A 14,223-nucleotide genomic window follows, 5' to 3' on the forward strand; every position below is an offset into this window, starting at 1 on the left:
TAGAAGTGAAAGAAAGAAAGGAAGAAAAAGAAAAGTAAGCAAAAGAATCACAAATCCCACTCAGGATAGACAGGGGCCATATAAGCTACTAAAACTGGAAGCAGAGTCTCCAGGAACAGCTCTATTAGCAGGTGGCACAGTGCATAGCTAGACTGCTTGGTGTGTGTTCCAGCAACCACTGTGTGACCTTAGGCAAGTTACTCAACCACTCTGTGCCTCGGTGGTCTCATCTGTAAAATGGTGGTAATAACAACAGTAATAGTATTTAAATAATGCTACTTAGTAGGTTGAAAGATAAGATCAAATGTCTTAATTCACATACCTAGCCCACAAGAAGCAAGCAAGTACTCCATAATAGTTATTATCATCATTAATAGTTATACTAAAACTGACAAAAATGTGGAAAAAGAAAGTTAAATCTGCTCCCATGGCTTGTCTTGTCAGTGACAAGGCATCATTTTGAGCCTGGACAGCACTATGGAGGAGGCAGACATACAACATTATCAACAGCAGCCCTGTCCTAACAAAGTTTTCATTCTATTTCATAAGGCAAAGCATATGGATATGATTATACAATGTTGTACTGCCAAATGTTGACTAGGTAAATGCTTACAAAAATATTTATAAAACAGGCCACACCTAGAGATTAAAAGGCTTCAAGCGCATGCCCTTGGCATACTGTGTGAGGTACCTAAGTTTTTTTCGGTATTTAAACATATTTCTTTTCTAATTACAACCCAGTGAGGCTGAATTTTACAGTTTCCTCAGGGGATTGGAATAGCTAGTGCTTAATCTTACTAGGGCCCCAACTCCTATTATTAGCATAATGACAATAACTGTCACACCAGTTAAATATCCTGCTTGTTAATGACTGAGATGGTTACATCACTTGGACTGTTCTTATTTCTTTAAAAGCCTAGATATCAAGACATATGGAAACATATTTTTGATAACTCATATAATCCCCATTTTCACATTCATAATTATCAGCTTCAAATTAAAACTTAAATTAATAACTAACATTTAGGGTAGCTAATAAAAATGATTCTGTAAATGCTACTTTCTATATAAATTTGAAAAGTCTCCTTAACTGAGCATGGAATGACTGTTTTTGTTGAGTTGTGTTTGTATTTAAATACTTGATTCTCTCAGGCATTACTGTCCGTGAGGCTACTGGAAGATTTCCTTTTACCTGAAGAGCTTAAAAAAAAAAAAACTCAGATGACAATAAATAAAAAGAAACAGATACTCTCATCACTTTTAGCCTAAGAATATCTAATTGTCCCTCCACGTTTCGTTTAAATGTATAAAAGTATTAAAACCCTTACTTTATTTCCATAAGTAAAAGGTCAAATAAACCACATTATTTTTTTCTTCTACGGAAAATGCTGAATGAGATTAGCCTTCTAACTCTCAATCTCCCAGCATGTGTGAAGATACACACCAGTACATTCTCAGTGTTTTATGCCTAACTAAGCAGGGAAGACATTTAGCTTTCCTTGAAGTAAGCACTAAGGTGCAGAGCAGTAAAATAATAAAAGTAAGAAAGATGGCAAGGTTATAATAGCAACAGGAATGAAGAAATAAGAAGAAAAATCTATAAGCCAAGTTCTAATATCCTTAACACCAATTTCAGAGAAGACACAATCACATATTCTTTTGTGATTAGCCTGGGTTTTTTTTTTAAGGGCAATTTCCAAAGAAAGAACTGAAAAGAAAAACCAGTAAATTTCGGAATCGTAACTTTTGAGTTAATTACCATTTAAGTGTCCTTTCCACATTCACAAGACACATAAGAAGCATCTGATTTGGGCTTGCCACATGAAGTGACTAGTTTTGAAGAGTATACAATTACTTCCATAACTGGTTTGCAGAGTTCTAGAAGATGTTTAATCCTTTTTTAATGGGGTGATCCACAACCAAGCCTCATATACACTTAGCATCAATTCAAGCACCAATCCACCCAGTAAATCTTTACTGCACACAGGGAGCCTTGGAGCCCTTAGTCAGTCCCTCTCTTTTCCGTACTCCCAGCCACTTACATCCTATCTCTCTACTTAGGTCTAATTTTAAATGTTATATCTGATGGTTTGCCAGGTATGCATAGTCTGATTCTGAGAGATAAGTGGATATAAAAATAAAAAGAGCTCAAAGGTCAGAGGGAGGTAAGAGGATTCCTCTCTTCAGTCTCATGTGTCTCCTCTGCCCTCACAACATGACCCCATCCAGCCAGTGAGAGCGCTGCACCCTGGGCCCAGGAATCGGCCCACACACAGAATCTGGTGTGTGTCCATGCTCTTTCTCCACGGTCTGGCTAGTTTAGCAAGCTGTAAAACTGAAGCTGCTGGCCATAATTTGGCCACTACCCAATGATGATGAAGCCAACACAGAGGCAAGCAAAGCAAGAGATCATGAGAGACTCCTGACAATATCATTCGAGCACCTGGATCTAACTCTTCCTAAAGCCAGAACCACCAGGCTTACCAGTTAAGTGAGCTAATATCTCTCCTTTCAATAACCAAAAGAATTCTGATTAATACACCACCCCTAACATGCCTACAACGTATACACATGTACAGTGAGGTTCCCAGAATTATTAACATGTGAATTTCTCCTCGTTTACTTCTACACTCTGGTTCTATTTGTGACACAAGATTTATGAGTTTATAAAAATAGGGGATTGTATCAGGGAAAAGGCATTGCTTTAGCGGACAAGAGCCTAGATTTCACATCCTATCCCTGTCACTTACCAGTCACCTCACAGGTCTCCTAGCTTCTCTGAGCCAAAGTTTCCTCATTTCTAACTAGAGATTCTGATAAATCCTTAACTAATAAGGCTGTAGGGACTAAATGAAATAAATCACAGGGAAGAACTTTAGTAGGTATAAGGTATTGTGCAAATGCCCAGCATTATCATCATAGTACTGGTTTTGCTTGCCTTGAAAGGGTTACCCAGTGTCTGTCACAGGACATCAAAAAGAACAGTCCTATAACAATCAGACAAATCATGGTTAACAAAGCAAAATATATCATATTAAGAATCAGCTATTAGTTTACATTTACTAATTCTACTAAAGTTATTCTAGAATAGATACTTATTTTTTGTTGGATTTGTGTGAATGATCAGACCCCTACAAAACATCTTGGATGTGTCATCCGGTGACCACACAGGTGGAGATGAATCCTGACCCCCATCTGTGCAGGTGCTGGGCAACAATCTGTCTCCACCAAAAGGCGCACCGCAGGCAGTGCAAATCTGTAAGAACTGTGTGAAGAGTACTCTCGACCGGCTACTCGGGGTTCCTTGTACCTGACACAGTGTTTCCTAACCTCAGCTCACGGGAAGCATAATGCATTTATTCATTAAAGCTCAGCGCCAGTGGTCCTGCTCTGTGAGCTGGACTGGCCTCCCCCCAACCCGTCCCAAGCCTCACAGCTTACACCTACCTATTAGAGCAGTTATCACCTTGAACTGCAATTACAATGGAGTCAGTCTCCTACTCTAGAACACGTGGAACTCAGGGACAAGGGCAAAGTCTTGTGCTTTGCAATCCAAGAACGTAGCATAGCACTTGGCCCATGTGAGTTGATTGAAAAATGATTAAGAAAGGGAAGATGGGAGGGAGCAGGGGAGAGAGAAAGAAGGGGAGTAGAAGCAAGACAACAGAAGTGTGGCCCAGACCCAGAGGTAAGAGAGGAACCTCATATTCAGGGACTGAAAATGGCTCCATTTGGCTGAAGAAGGGGGAAGAGCTGGGAGATTAAGCTAAGAAACAGAGATCTAGATCAGATTTGGAAAGAAATTGCTAGCCATAGAGCTTATCTTAGTCCATTTGGGTGGATATAACAAAAAAGCCATTGAGGGCTTCCCTGGTGGCGCAGTGGTTGAGAATCTGCCTGCCAATGCAGGGGACACGGGTTCGAGCCTTGGTCTGGGAAGATCCCACATGCCGCGGAGCAACTGGGCCCGTGAGCCACAACTACTGAGCCTGCGCACCTGGAACCTGTGCTCCGCAACAAGAGAGGCCGCGATAGTGAGAGGCCCGCGCACCGCGATGAAGAGTGGCCCCCGCTCGCCACAAGTAGAGAAAGCCCTCGCACAGAAACGAAGACCCAACACAGCCATAAATAAATAAATAAATAAAATTTTAAAAGCCATTGACCGGGTGGCTTATAAACAACAAAAATTTATTTCTCACAGTTTTAGAGTCTGAAAAATCCAAGATCAAGGTGCAAGCAGATTCGGTGTCTGGTGAGAGCCTGCTTCCTGGTTCACAGATGGCCATCTTCTCACTGTAACCTCGCATGGAGTAAGGGATGACGGAGCTCTCTGGGGTCTCTTCTATTAGGGCACGAATCCCATTTATGAGGGCTCCACCCTCATGACCAAATTACCTCCCAAAGGCCCCACCTCCTAATATCATCACATTGGGGATTAGGTTTAAACATATGAACTTTGGGAGGATACAAACATTCAGTCCATCGCAGTGCTCTTATATATTAACATTAACTCAACAAGTATTCACTGAGCATATAAGCTGCTCTTAGAAACTCCTGCTCTGTCCCCACTAAAAATGCCTTTTCTTCCCTATGCTTCAGCATTGGCTATAAAATTATCACCTCTGGTCTCCTGTCCTCTATCCTGTTAAAAAGTATTTTATGATGATTCTACAAATAACAATGGCAAATTATTCTAGGAATGTCATTCTTTGGAATCTCCTCAAATATTCACCTATTTAATTCTTTGCTCATTCAACAAATACTTATTGAGCACCTACTATGAGCAAAGTACTGTTCCAGAGGTGGGAACAATGCAGCAAAGAAAACAGTCAATGATCCCTGCCTCATGGAGTTTACATTACAGCGGGAGAGAAAGAAAAGATGTGAAACTTATATAAGTTGAATAAATGGTATGTCAGTGGGGGCTAAGAGAAAAATAAAGCAAGAAGTGAGATGAGAAGGGTCAGGAATGCTGCCCTTTTAGATAGGGTGATCAGGGAAGGCCTCAGTGACAAAGTGACCTTGAAGTAAGACCAGAAGGAGGTGAGGGCTATAAGCAGAGCAGCAACACACTGGACTTCTGGTTTAACAGGCTCTTTCTGGCCACTGTATTAACCCACTGGAGTGAGTAAAACAGAAGCAGGAGACCAGTAAGAGGGCAGGCAATTTTGGTCCTCCCCCCTGCAGTTGTCCACTATTAGAGAACATCCCAGGACCACAGAAGACAGAGAGTTCTTGGGCCCAGCCTGAGACCCTGGTCTCCTCAGGAGACCCAGCCAGGTGATCTGCATCTCCTGTCAGAAAAAGGCAGAAAGGACACAGAAGGAGGGAGCAGAGAATCAAGACACAACTGTGAGTTCAGAAAGAGGACATGCTGTATCTGGAAGGTAATGCAGTCTCAGTTTCCTGTAGGCTTATCCCTTCAAAACTAAATCAAGGCATTTTGAAAATGCATTCTTAAACTCAAATGCAAGAAATATACACAATGGGCAATTTGATGCCATATTTTTCTTCAGAAGTAACTTAATATATTTCCAATACTGAATGCTACCTAATATTGATATGCTACATACACATGTAAATGCATGTGTACACACACATACACACACATATTTATCTTCCTGTATTATAGATTAGAACCCTAAATCAAGAATCAAAAGACCTGAATTTAAACCCTAATTCTGTCCCGTGATCTTAATTTGTTCAATTTCTCTAACACTCCTGATCCTCTGTTATAAAATGGAAAAAGAAAAAAAAAGCAATATGCTACACAATGTTTGGAGGGTTAACATAAATAACATGGGAACATCAAGCAGCAACATGCCCTTACTAGGTCATTAGCAAATATTAGTTTCCTGCTTCTTATTAAATTTCAAAAATGACCTTTATTGCTTAAGTATGATTTCTGTCAATGTGTGCATGCTCAGTGATATTTTGTGTTTGGAGTCATCAGCAAGTAACACTCACAAGTTCAGACAAAGAGCCTGAAAACCAAGGGTGGTTCTGGCCAAGCTTAAGAAAAAGGCTCACAATGACTGAAAAGGAAAACTTAAAAATCAAAATAGTGAACGGAACTGCCAGTTGAATTACTTGCTAATTCTGAAATATAAGTTCTCTCCCCCAATGCTACAAGTACCATAATTATTAATACTATAACAATGTACATAAACGAAGAAAATGAAAACGACTAATGAGAAAGGCCATTCTTAGGCAGAAAGCCATTTCTGATTTAAAAAAGCCAAGTGAACCAGAGACTGGTAAATTGTTGAATGATAAATGAAAAGGAGATTAAAAGAGATCAAAGATGGGCACGTCCTACAGCTCAGCAGCTCCACACCCAAGTATGCGTCTCTCTAAAGGAACCCTTGCCCATGAGCGTCTGGGGACATAAGCCAACATGTTCATAATAACATTTGTACTATCCAAAAAATTGCAAACAACTTAAGCAACCACAGGAGATGAAGAAATTATTGTATATTCATAAAATATAATATTATCCAGGAGTAAAAAATAAATGAACTACGGTTACATGGATCCATACGGCTGAATCTCAGAAACATTTTGCTGAAGAAGAAAAAAAGCAAGGAGTACATACATATGGTGGTAAATAAGTGGGGGGAAAGGGACTTGATCAGCATAACATCCAGGAGAGTTGTGAGGAGATCTGCTCAGAGAAGGATGCGGGGGAAGCTTCACTGTTCATGGTGATGTTCAAGTTCTTCAGTTGGAAGGTAGATCCACATGCGATCCTTTTATCATCAAGCTGTAAAACTTACATGTATGCGCCATATATTCTCTTGCCTTGATCAAACATTTTACAATAAAACGTTTTCAAAGAAAGCAAGGACATATCGAAATGAGAGCCCTGCTTACTACACATGCATCTCACATACAGCTAGGAAAGAGCACGGGAGAAGTGAAAGTAACAGTGAGAAGACAGCAGTCTATGAACCAGGAAGTTGGTCCTCATCAGACACTGAATCTGCAAGCGCCTTGATCTTGGACTTCCCATCCTCCAAAATTGTGAGAAATAAATGTTCATAGTTCAAGCTAAAAAAAAAAGAAAGAAAGAAAGCAGGGACAGCGACTTCCCTGGTGGTCCAGGGGCTAAGGCTCTGCACTCCCAATGTAGGGGGCCCGGGTTTGATCCCTGGTCAGGGAACTAGATCCTACATGCTACAACTAAAAGAACTAAAAGATCCCACATGCCACAACTAAGACCTGGTGCAACCAAATAAATAAATAAATATTTTTTTTTTTAAAAAAAAAGGAAAGCAGGGACAGAGTTTTAAAACCCCAGATGGGGAAGCTGAGGTACCAGAGGTTAAAGAAAAATCATGAGCAAGTGAATAGGAAAAGAATCTCAAGGCCAGGAATTCAGTGGATATTTTCAGTCAGCTGAAAGACAAAACTTGGGTTTTCCATTAAGTGGCAAGTGACTTAGTCAGTGGCCATCATAGGCAGAAAGTTAAACTAGTCCCTCTAAGTGGCTTTATCCTAATGAAGCTGTTTCACTATGTTGGCAAATAATGAAATGAGGCAAAAAGGCAAGAAAGGAGAAATCAAGAAGAGGATGAAAGGGATTCCAAACATGGATTAACGAGCAATAGTAGCCGTACGAGAGAATTCTTGGCGAATCACAATAGACCAGAGGGCTAAGAATAATCCAGCGGCAGAAGAGGAAGCAAAAAGAGAACATTATTGAGCCTTAAAGCAGCTTACCTTGTCCGATTATGCTTAACGGAAGCCTAAAATCTACAGGCATGTTTATTACTGATTCATGTTATTCTGCTCTTTATGTCACACATTTTAAAGTCTCCATCTGATACAATAAAATCAGTGACCAATTTTATGATCTTTCATGACATGATGGATATTTTACTTTTCTTCCACGGGAGTTGTGAGGGTCGTGTCATTTTTAAACTACATGCAGAATTCTTAGTTTGATCTGCAAAATTCAGCACTCAATTATGTACCATCTTGTATAGTTCAGTAGATTTCAAAGTACTGGAGAATGTGTACCATATGCTTCCTTCTATCTCAGTGCATTTTGCTTGGTGCTAAGCATGTATTAAAAGCTTAATAACTATTTCATGATTGATTACTATCAAGTTTTGTATCTTTAATGTCTAAAATGCAGAAAATTGGCTAATCTTACAATGCTAGATGGGAATTAAACAACTACAAAGGAAAAACTGATTAAGGGATTTTTTTTAAGGTGAAGTTAATTTTAACAAATGTTAAGTCAAATGAGCTCAAAAGCGAATTTGTTTCTTATAAATTAATCTCATAATTTGTAAATTTATGGTTAATTAAGTAAAATTAAATTTTTAATTACCTTTTTAAACATAATTAAAAGGCATTAAAAATAATCTTCATAGATTTCTAAGCCTTCAATCAGCCTTCCACTGTATTTGCAGAGGTACTTACTGAATATTTACAGATTTGTCAGTATTCTAGGTATATTCACAATCCAACTTCATCAGTTTCGGAGTTCCTTTACTTTAAAAACATTGAAATCTACATTTTATTCTAAGCAAGTACTCTGAATACATAATAAAAAGCATATCTTAATTAATTTCTCAATAAGCTAAGAAAATTAAAAATCACTTCTAAGACACTAAAGTGTAGCTTAGACGTTAACGGCTCAGGTTTAGGATTTTGACAAACTCATCTTGGGCCCCGGCTCCACCTCTTAATAGCTGTGTGACCTTAAGCAGGTTACTTAATCTCTCTGAGCCTCAGTTTCCCTGTGTACAAAATAAGCATAACTGTAGTACAGCACTGACAGTACGTTTGTGAGAATTAAATAAGATGATGATGATAATGCCTGCCATCTATTAACTCTCTATTACATCCCAGGCACTGCACCGAGTGGTTTATATATCATGCGAGCAGAGCCAGGGTGGGAAGGCTGGCAGCTAATGTGTAAGGAGGGCTGAGCACTCAACTCCTGTAAGCATGTGTTAACTTAACAGTACCTAAACACCTAGAGAACGCTTCCTACCGCATGGGCCAGGCACTGTGCCACCTGTACCTGGAAGCTCCTTCAGTCTTTTTAAGACCAAAAGAGAATATGAATAAATAAAAGAAGAAGAAATTAAAATATGCTTCACCTGTATTATCTTCAGATAAATCCTAGCAGGTACACAATTTAGTGCTCATTTTTATCGATGAAGGGCGGGAGTTTGAGGTGACAGAGCTAATAGGAGGCAGAAGTCTCTCTCTGGCATCTCCCCAGATATTATCTTTCAATTCATCGGACAATGAAAAAAAATGCCAAAATGAAAAAATCAAACTGAACACATATAAGATATAAACAACGTCCTGTAAATAATTAAAGAGGAAAGTGGAAGCAATTGAATATTTTTAAAAACTAATTTTAAAATTTTAAAAACTAAAATTTTAGCTAGTTCATTATCTGTAATGGAATCTGTGGTGCCATAAAAGGGACAAAAATTATCACCCAAAGTAAAGTTTATCACAGCCCATACTTTTCACCCAAAGTGTGTTTTCAGGTCTTTCTTTTGAAGGAAACACTTGTTTAAATTTTCTATTAGTAAGAATCAGGCCAGGGGGAAGAAGGTCATTGCCAAAACTCTGGTACAGGCATACCTTGGAGATATTGTGGTTTCTGTTCCAGATCACTGCTATAAAGCAAGTATCGCAGTAAAGCAAGTCCCATGAATTTTTTGGTTTCCCGGTGCGTATAAAATTTATGTTTACACTTCACTGTAGTCTATTAAATATGCAATAGCATTACGTCTAAAAAAACAATGTACATATTTTAATTAAAAAATAATTTATTGCTAAAAAATGCTAACCATCATCTGAGCCTTCAGTGAGTCTTAATAGTAACATCAAAGATCACTAATCACAGATCATCATAACAAATACAATAATGAAAATGTTTGAAATATTGTGAGAGTTACCAAAACGTGACACAGAGACATGAAGTGAGCAAATGCTGTCAGAAAAATGGTGCCAACACACTTGCTTGACATGGGGTCGCCACAAACCTTCAATCTGTAAAAAAGCCAGTATCTGCAAAGTGCGATAAAGCAAAGCACAATAAAACGACGTATGCCTGTACTGATGGAACTATTGATTCAAACCAAAAAATCATATCTACGTTGATGAAGAAAATTGGTGCCTAAAATGTACACATATAATGCATATTTCACCGAGAATCTCACGGTAGAAAAATGTAACTAATCCACCAAATTCTGCCTATGAGTTACACATTACTCTGGGGAGAACATTAAGTATTTGGTGATGATGATTAACTTTTCCAGGAAACTAAAGTACCATCCAATTAACTATTCAGGTACTAAAGAAGCAAAAAACAATTAATATTCTAATACCTGATTTAGTCCTGAAGAGTAATTGACTCATAGAGCCTGACTCGATGATTTATGTTGCCATGTTACTTTTTAAATAACATATAATAATTCAGACAGTTTATGAATTTTGATTTCTGGACACGTGTTCTCTTAACTATTAATCCTTTAGAGAGAGCCAGTCTCATCCCATTACATGATTATGTTTTTTAAATATAAACGGCCTAATTCACACACAGAGTAGAATATTATTCAAATTATTTTGAACCAGAAGATATCATGCAACTTTAAATTAAGGAGAGGATGGATAAGAAGTTACAACGGGGAACATTCCTGTGTGCGTATTCTGAATTATAAAGTATTAGAAAATGGGTAATTTCCAGTGAGGATAAAGCTAATTAGCAAATCAGTCATTCAGAAAAGAAAGCTACATTCAAACTACAGTAAAGAGATAAGGATAAAATCAAGAATCAAGCAAATGTAAACAGAGCTGAACTAACACAAAACAGTCATGAAAGTGAAAGTAACCTGTTCTTAATCTCAGAGTCACAGCTGATGAAAGTGACAGATGATCCCCCCACCCCCAAGCTTTTCTTACATACGCCTGCTTCCTAACAGATTGATAATGTCGTTAAAATTGGCCCTAACAACCCTCCCACACCTGCAATGGCATTATCCATCAGGCAACATCGACTGTTTTTCTGTAAGAAAACATGCTTCTTCCACTTCTACAAAACTCGGGGGGGAAGGAAAATAAAAACTATAACAGCAAAAACAAAGGAAAAAAGAATGCAGAAGAAGAAAAAATCTAAATACATTATACACTTAATACGCACACAAATGACACTGAGAATAGCTTCCACGATAGATAGTTTTCGCCACCCAGAAAAAACCATGGATCTCAGTAAGGCTTTTTAATCAAAAGAAAATTTTTAAGATTCAATCCTTAATATGGAATTTTATTTAAAACATACATTTCCCAGAAATGTTTACAGGTTATTAACATACCTATACTACAACTAGAAACGTAGTCCTAATTCAGGTCTTCCACAGGGAAGAGACTATGAGAAATAAATACATGAGCAGTGCTGAAGAATGAAGTGAAGAATTATGGCTACTTATGCTTCTTAGTTAAGAGTGAGAGCTGCACACTGATTACAGGTGTCAGTTTTGAGAAATGCTGGCTAGTTGCCTCCCTGCTATGTTATAGCAGCTATGATTTATTAAAGGGCTACAAGGTATCAGACTTTATACTAGGCATTTGACAGACTATCCTGCTTAATCTTCAAAATCACTGTAAAAGAGATGTCTATTTACCATTTTCTACACATGAGAAATGTAATGGAGACGACTATTGTTTGGTCCGCCCCCAACCTCCTCCTGGTAACGGTCCCGGGCCCCATTCACCCATGTAGGTCTTCTCAAGAGCTGTCGTTTCCCTACAGGACACACTTCCTTAACCGCCAAGGATGGTCCCAAAGGCAGTCAGTCATCTGGCCCAAGCTAGTCCAAGTCCAGATGTTGAGGGGGTTTGGGAATTGAGATCCAAAGTGCAGAATTAGCCTCTCCCTCTGGCAAGTAAAACTCTAAGAGATAAAACTTTGGAACTGTCGACAGCCAGGCTTGCCGCCACCAGAACGCAAAGAGGCAGATGCACCCCATCTGCCAAAAAGAGTCCTGGCCTGCTGACTTCTGAGTCCTGATTCACACTGTTCCTGAAGCTGAAACAGGCACATTCCTGCCCATGGATTTGTGTACCTTAATATTCTCAAGAGAAATTATCATTTTGTCCAAGTGAATGAGGGTTGGGTTTTCCATCTCTTACAGCCCAGAGTCCCCAGCTAATACAGGAAACTGTGACTTGGTGACTAAGACACAAGCCTAACATCACCACCTGGTGAGCAGTAGTCAGGATTCAAAGCCAGATCTGCCATCTTGAAAGCCTTGGCTCTTTCCAGCCTATCATGCCACGAGATGGTAATTCAAATGCTTTGCAAACTTCAAAGACCTTCACTTAGACTGACATGTAATTTTGATGAAAATAATCATCATTTCTTTAAAAAGACTAGATTGTAAACAACAGCGTAAATATCTTAATGTTTAAATTGTCTCACATGTTACATACATTATCCAGTACTGGATCTCTAATGGTTACAAACACTGCCAGTTAGGTGCTCAGTTAGGTGTTCATCAAATGAGTAAGAAGCTAAGGTAACCACTTCAAAATGAAACTTTAACATGATTGTCTTCTTAAGCATCAACTTAGAAAGGTCTGTAGATGATTCAATATTTTCACTTTTAAATTCACTCTGATTTCCAACATGAAAAATTAGATACGAAGTAATTCAAGAAAATCCCGAAGTTTAACATTATAATTAGAAAAAGTTACTGCATGTCTGCACATCAATTAATATATTATCTTGGTTATATTCCTATGAAGTTTCATGATTCGGTGTAATTTCATGGTGCTATATAGGTACAATTCTATTCTTCCCTTGCTGACCTAAAAGTCTCCTCTTTGGTCTGAAAACATGAATGGAGTTTTGGTGAGTCCATTTCCCAAAAGGACAAAGGATCTTTCTTTTTCCTCCAGAATAAACATCTCAAGAAGAAATAGTTTTGGTTTTTTTTTCCTCTCTGCCATGTGGAAATAAAAAAGAACTGGGTTTTATAGTTATAAAGAGAAAGAAGAAAAAAATGTAAACGGAAGAGAGTGGCCAGTTTGAGTTGACACGGATAAGTGTTTTAGTGTCTCTTAACAATTCTAATTTTGGAATGTTATTCTGCCTGAGCCCATGAACGTCTCGCTTATACATTTCACGGTCCGTGAGAGTGCAGCTATTTGAGAAACAGGAATAAGTTGGCATTGCCAGGGAACCAGGTGGTTCCACTGTTTGGAAACCATCTGGTCTGAGTTTTCTCTTTGTCAGCACCATCAATACTTCTGTAGCAAGGGCTATTATAGGGATTGTGTGTTTCATTTCTTTAAATAAACTCAAACAAGACTACCCTGAATATAAATTCATTATTTCTTTGAATTGTGCTTGCAGAGTATAATGAAACCCTTGTCAAGATGAGTTACACTTGAATGCCTACATTCATTCCATAACTTCACAAACCCAAGTGGCAAAATACTGGAAGTATCCCTATAACTCCAGCAGCATCTCTTGGACACATTAACCTTTAAGGGGGTAACTACTGTCCAACATACCACTGGTAAACTGGGGGATTTTCTGCTGAGGTAGATGCCAAGGCAAAGCTACATATTCAATGTGGGCAGTAAAGAGATTTAGGTATTGGGATAGCTCAGAGGTACAAGTTACTTAATCAATCAAGAAAAAGACAGAAAGGCTCTAAGAAACTTAAACCTATTAATCCTAGGCTCGACTGACTCCTCATCCAACAGAGGATGTGACAAATCAGTGAGCAATACCCTTCAAATCATTGCCGGGGCTGCAGAACACAGGACGACAAATGTACTGGAAGCCCTGGGCCTTTACCTCCACCTAAAAGAAAGGGGCACTGCTTACTAAAAATACCAGGCTCTCTGTAACACACATATGTGAACAGACACTGGCATTAATAAACCTTGTCTTCTAAGACCTTAATCTCAGCTTCAGTCAAAGATAAAGTTTCCAGACCCAGATGTTTTTATCAGAATACCCAAAGTCAAATCTCCCTAAATGCCAGCATCTACCTTCCAACAGCAGGCCTCCGTTTCACTGCCCTTTAGATAGAAGCTGGAAGTCACCATGTCACATTCACTTAAGAAGGGACAAATTAAAGAGGTTAAAGTACTGACCTAGAGTTAAAAGAGAAAGAAAGTGAGGCCATAAGAGATTTTACTTTCTTCTGTCAGCAGGTCACCCTCATCCCCCTTCTT

The 14,223-nt window shown here is 38.7% G+C and overlaps 1 protein-coding gene across 6 annotated transcripts in view; it reads right to left on the reverse strand.

Moving 5' to 3' along the window:
- The window catches only part of LOC309625677 (LIM zinc-binding domain-containing Nebulette-like), a 213,210-nt gene that overhangs the window by 34,288 nt on the left and 164,699 nt on the right, over positions 1 to 14,223 (reverse strand). Inside the window, exon 5 of one of the 6 annotated variants that reach the window (XM_082385739.1) lies at positions 3 to 9,248. The exons of the other annotated variants lie outside the window; for them this stretch is intronic. Within the exon in view, the coding sequence (XP_082241865.1) occupies positions 9,168 to 9,248 (81 nt within the window). The 3' untranslated portion in view covers positions 3 to 9,167. Of the gene's footprint in view, positions 1 to 2; positions 9,249 to 14,223 lie in introns of those variants that run through there. 6 annotated transcript variants of the gene reach the window in all.

The sequence above is a fragment of the Balaenoptera borealis genome (genome assembly GCF_965194805.1).
Source record: "Balaenoptera borealis genome assembly, chromosome: 3".
In the NCBI taxonomy this organism is placed as follows: domain Eukaryota; kingdom Metazoa; phylum Chordata; class Mammalia; order Artiodactyla; family Balaenopteridae; genus Balaenoptera; species Balaenoptera borealis.